Source organism: Ipomoea triloba, chromosome 14 (genome assembly GCF_003576645.1).
Source record: "Ipomoea triloba cultivar NCNSP0323 chromosome 14, ASM357664v1".
NCBI classification, from domain to species: Eukaryota; Viridiplantae; Streptophyta; class Magnoliopsida; order Solanales; family Convolvulaceae; genus Ipomoea; species Ipomoea triloba.
Window position 1 is genome coordinate 2109891 of NC_044929.1, and position 5996 is coordinate 2115886.

At 31.4% G+C, this 5996-nt stretch overlaps 1 protein-coding gene across 2 annotated transcripts; it reads right to left on the reverse strand.

Moving 5' to 3' along the window:
* Positions 1-276: 276 nt before the first annotated feature.
* On the reverse strand, positions 277-3939 carry LOC116005266 (vegetative cell wall protein gp1-like). Of its 2 annotated transcripts, XM_031245527.1 has the most exons (6): positions 3778-3939; positions 3594-3680; positions 2667-2849; positions 1783-1902; positions 1048-1155; positions 277-553 (listed from the first exon to the last, which is right to left on the reverse strand). In XM_031245527.1, exons 1-6 carry the CDS (start codon positions 3878-3880, stop codon positions 537-539), a joined length of 618 nt encoding a protein of 205 aa, XP_031101387.1. In that variant the 5' UTR covers positions 3881-3939; the 3' UTR covers positions 277-536. The 2 variants fall into 2 exon arrangements, with proteins under 2 accessions (XP_031101387.1, XP_031101388.1); XM_031245528.1 differs by lacking the exon at positions 1783-1902 and having other exon boundaries at positions 3778-3938.
* Positions 3940-5996: the final 2057 nt, after the last annotated feature.

Consider the following 5996-nt stretch of genomic DNA (forward strand, 5'->3'; position numbering starts at 1 on the left):
ACACACCCTTAGTTTATCATATAATTTTGGCTTATTTGATCACTAATAGCTGTTTGACTTGGTTAAACTGATTAAATTAGTTTTTTTAACATCTTATTACTCCAAACAACTTTTTACAATCAACTAATGTTATTAACTAATTAAACCTACTAACCCAATCAGCTAACTGCTATCAGCTACGGCGTATTTATCAAACACCCCGATTATGTTCTCTTTGGTTCAATGTTGGGCAACATATTATTGCTAACATTATGAGCTCAAGTTCCTCATCAATAATTGAAAGCAACCCCATCATTTTTTTTTCATTAATATAATCAAATTACACACGTAGGATTACATTTGTTTTCTTTTCCCCAAAGTACAACACCACATGCATATGCATACATTTATTATATATACACTGAGTGCAGATAGATGGATGAACTGGAAATATTTCATAATGATTAGTAGTAAATCCTTCCAGCTGTGAAGTAGTCTGCAAATTAAAGGGCTGCTTATTTATTTACTGCTTCTCTACTTCACTTTTGTGGCGCCGCTCAAGCGCGAGGTGGTGCTGCACAAGTGAATCAATGAATTAGAAATTCCAAGTTTGAATATAGTAATTACAACCTCTAAAACTCTTAATTTAATTACTTTTTTCTATATAAATTAAGGGTGCGTTTGGTTCCCAGGGTACCACCTAGCCAGCATAGGACCACAAGAAGGTAAACCAGCCTAGGTTACCCATAGCTGACCGGCTCAAACCCAAGGGCTTGAGGTTCGAACCCACGACCTCTCGGCTGCAGGTGTAACTCTCTTACCACTTGGGCTGCCTTACGGGCAAGAATGATTATTAATGGTTGGGGAAGCAGTTGAAGAGGAAGGGAATGGAACTCTTATTTTATTAGGGAATAAGATCCAGTGGCAACAAGTTGCTCCCTTATATGGGAGTTCGAACCTCAGTGGAGGCTATATTAACAGTTATAAATATATATTGAATTATAATAGAGTCCGTAATATTCAAAACATTTATTAATTAAATGAGATATTAATTGTTGAGATATATACCGCCTTTTGGTGATCCATGGACTGGCGACTTGGAGGGTGTCGCCGGAACTTCTACTAGATTATTATACGGGCTTGCAAGTGAATTAGTGTTTGGGCTAGCACCAGGAACTGCGTTGCACAAAATGGAAAATGGAAGACAGTAAAATATCAAATTAAGAAAAATTTTGGAAATAATAAGTGTAAATTTAACAAATTTATTTAGGTGCACAAGTGCATAAATGTTAACAAGGTTATAACTAGGTACACTTAAGTGCATAAATGTTAACAAGGTAAATTAATTGCATTGTAAGTGAAAATAGGGGCACAGGTGCATGTAAAATGTATTACATGTGCAAGTAAAATGTACATTGAGCATCAATACTACGTGCACCTAACGTTATAACTAGTTGCACCTAATGATATAATTAGTTGTACCTAAGTTCACGAATGTTAACAAGCTAAATTACTTGCCCTTGTAAGTGATTTTACTTGCACTTTTTACTTGCAAATGTGCACCAACTGCTTGCACTTATAACACATTTACTCGCACAAAAGTTCGAATTATTTACGAAAATTTCACGCGTCTTTTTTTAAAAAAAATTACATATGATTCGTTGATCTGAACACGTGGAGGGCTTTGGATCGTTACTATTTCTCTCCTGGGCACCTATTCTCAATAGAGCGCCCCTATATATATATATATATATATATATATATATATATGGGTATGCTTTTATTAATTGTTGAGATATATACCGCCTTTTGGTGATCCATGGGATGGCGAGTTTGGCGACTTGGGGGAGGGTGGCGTCGGAACTTGTACTAGATTATTATACGGGCTTGCAAGTGAATCAGTGTTAGGGCTAGCGCCAGGAACTACGTTGCACAAAATGGAAAATGGAAGACAGGAAAAGAACAAATTAAGAAAAATGTTGGAAATAATAAATGTAAATATAACAAATTTATTGAAACACACACACACATATCTAAAAACATAATAAGTCTCAATCAAGGTTATATCCTTGATTTATGTCCCTCTTTTTGGATGCTAATAAATGTGTACATTTTACTTTAAATGTTGTACACTTCAATGTTATTAGACAAAATTGTCCTTACTACATTCTTGTTATACAAAACTACCCTTACACCGTTATAACACCGTTACTTTTAACTCCATCATTATTACCATACACCTATATCTATCATATCTTTTTCCTATTCTTTAATTGTCATTTTATTAAAATTATTATATAATTAATTAAATGATTTATTATATTTTAATTAAATTTCTATTAATGGTAAATCATATATGTGTGTACAAAATACATATATTATTTGTGTATATATAATTTGAATTATACATTTTAATTATTTGTATTTATTAATATTTTAATATTGGGCATAAGTTTTCGCGCATCGCGCGTATAAAATACTAGTATATGTATATGTATATATATATATATATATATATATATATATATATATATATATATATATATNTATATATATATATATATATATATATATATATATATATATATATATATATATATATATATATATATATATATATATATATATATATATATATATATATATATATATATTGGTATGCATTTATTAATTGTTGAGATATATACCGCCTTTTGGTGATCCATGGGCTGGCGAGTTTGGCGACTTGGGGGAGGGTGGAGTCGGTATACCGGCTTTTGGTGATCCATGGGCCGGCGAGTTTGGCGACTTGGGGGAGGGTGGCGTCGGAACTTGTACTAGATTATTATTCGGGCTTGCAAGTGAATCAGTGTTAGGGCTAGCGCCAGGAACTGCGTTGCACAAAATGGAAAATGGAAAACAGGAAAAGAACAAATTAAGAAAAATGTTGGAAATAATAAGTGTAAATATAACAAATTTATTGAAACACACACACACACACACACAGATATATATATATATATATATATATATATATATATATATATATATATATATATATATATACATATATATATATATAGGTATTGGATCATATGAGAATAAGTCGGTAGAAGAAAGTTAAGAACTAATCACAATCTGAAAAAAATTATATAAAACTATATATTATTTCTGCTAAAATTAAAGGTTGTGATAGCTTTTACATATATATATATATATATATATATATATATATATATATATATATATATATATATATATATATATATATATATTAGAGTTCAGGTGTAGCCGCGTCTTCCGGTGCGGTTTACACTATTTAATGTTAAAAAATGCACCATTCAATGTTAAGAAATACATCACAAAAATATGCACTATTAGGTACACATCACAAAAAACACACCACTAGGTATGAAAAATACACCACACAGTGTTCAGAAATGCACAATTAGAAACAGGAGAGTTCTGAGGTGTTTTTATGTATTTTCATTGTGGTGCATTTTTTAACATTGAGTAGTGTAAACCACATCGACCTCACGGGAAGGCGCGGCCACATTTGAATAGAAATATATATATATATATATATATATATATATGCAGTTATTAAATGAGATGTTGATTGTTGACAAGCATACCACTTAGTAATCCACGGCGGCCTGCCACCTTGTTGAGCTGTGGCGGGGTTCCTACTGGATTATGAATAGGCGGAAAAGGTGCACCTCCTACAAAAAATTACATATTATTCCTTTCATCTTGTATATGGTGTATTTGGTTGATTGGCAGGTTTAACTATCTAAAACGGGATTAAATAGTGCTTACCCCGAGGACCAGGGGGAGTGCCGACGACAACTGTAGTAGTGGAGCAGAGAACGGCACCGATGATGAGAAGTGAGAAAATTAAAGAAAAGTTGTTGCTAGCCATGGTTTTTTGTATAGTTGAGGGAAGAAGATTAATGTACGATTTTGGGGTATGGGCTTTATGCAACTTCACCTCCTTTTTATACTAGTAGAAGAACAAAGCCTCTCTTCGAGTGTTTCACATGACAATGAGAGCAATCGTTTTATGGTGGATCACAGTGACCATGATCTAATACACAGAATTTGAATTTATAAGGTGCAGAATTCATATTTATAATACACAGAATAATTAGTATATTAACTATTCAATTTTTATTAATTTTGGTCACTCCGCCAAATTGTCGGTCAAATCTTACCGTAAAACTTAATCAACCAATTTATGTTTAATATAAGGGGCAAATTCGTCTTTTTAAGTCTGGTCCGAATAGGGAGAATGGGTGTTGTCATGTCATGATAGGAACTCTGATCCTTACGGATTCTTGAAAGATGAATTGATATTGTGAATTTATGCATCAAAGAAAAGATAATAAGAAATTTACTATTCACTCTGAAATGCTAATTCAAGCATATTATTTATTCAAGGATTTCTGGTCAGCATCATTATGGGAAGTTAGTTTCACTATATTTAGTATAAAAAAAGTAGATTTCTTTTTCTTTTTTTAGTATAAAAAGGGTAGATTTCTATCATTGTCAATTGCGGATTTCATTAGCTTTATTTTAAGAATTGTTCTCTCTATTAATTAGTTTATCAAGTATATTTTGTGGTATTAAAATGATGATCTTGTCAAGTCAATATGCATGAAGCTGGGTCAGCAGTGTTGAAGCCTGAAAAACATTGGCATGCACGTACTTCTCCCAAATAGATGTTTTGAAGATTAATGTTGGTTTATGTGGCCGAGGCCTTTGTAATCAAATCTTCTTGTAAATTTGGTGAACATATGGTGGATTGGGTTGACGTGAGTTGCCCCGGAGACGTAGGAGTTTAGCTCCGAACTGCATAAACAATTGTTGTGTTTCTGGTTCTGTTTTCTCACTTTAATTTGTTTTTATTCTTTCAAAAATCAACATTAATTACTGATTTGTTTGTTTTATTAAAACAAGTAGAACTATAGGTCTTAACTTGAATTCAAGACCCACGGTACAATTTCAGGTTGATTAGGTTTTTTCGGTGAGATTTGGCCAGTAATTTAACCGGAGTGACTAAAATTGATAAAAATTAAATAGTTAAGATACTAAATTAACAATTTTAAAATTTGTAGATTACAATTAACAATACCTCAATAGTCACAAGACCAAAATTGAAATTTACTCATATTTTGAGAATATTCTTTTTTTATGTAAAATTTGGGGTTTTGAATTGAGATGACCTTATGATCCTTCAATTTGGCATTTGCTTTCGGTCCAGCTTGTCCTTTTATGTGATATTGAGAATGGGATAGGAATTGATTGCTGCTGCTACTTCGTGAACATTTCACCTGTGTTTTCTTCTGCTTTCTGCTTCATAATAATTTGCTTTAATAATTAATTTGAGTTAATACCCAATATAGTCCTCGACTATAGTGGTTTTACTCAATTTAGTCCTAAGTGACTTTTTGTACTCTATTTAGTCCTCGACTTTATGATTTTACCAACTTTAGTCCTCTGTTAACAATTCTGTTTGTTGGGTGTTAATAACAAGGTTAACATGGTAATTTCATTTCTATTTTATTTTTTTTATCAAATTAATTATTAATTATATGTTCTATATATATTTACACAATTGCATACTAAAGACAAAGTAAATTATAATACTTTAGGAAAAAAAAAAGAAAAAACAGTTAGCAAATAATGAGCAATTAGTTAACTTTGGCATATTGAAATTCTGATCACTTTTCAAATGAATTCAAATAGAAGCATTTTTAGTTATTTTCAAATGAATCCAAACACAAAGCAATTAGCAAATAATTAGCAAATAGCATTAACAGTAATGAATTCAAACTCAATCAATTAGCATTCTGTTCCTGTAGTATCAATACATTAGAGATACTAAGATAGAGATAAATTAGGACATATAATTAATAATTAATTTGATAAAAAACAAAATAGAAATGAAATTACCATGTTAACCTTGTTATTAACACCCAACAAACAGAATTCTTAACAGAGGACTAAAGTGAGTAAAACCATTAAAGTCGAGGACT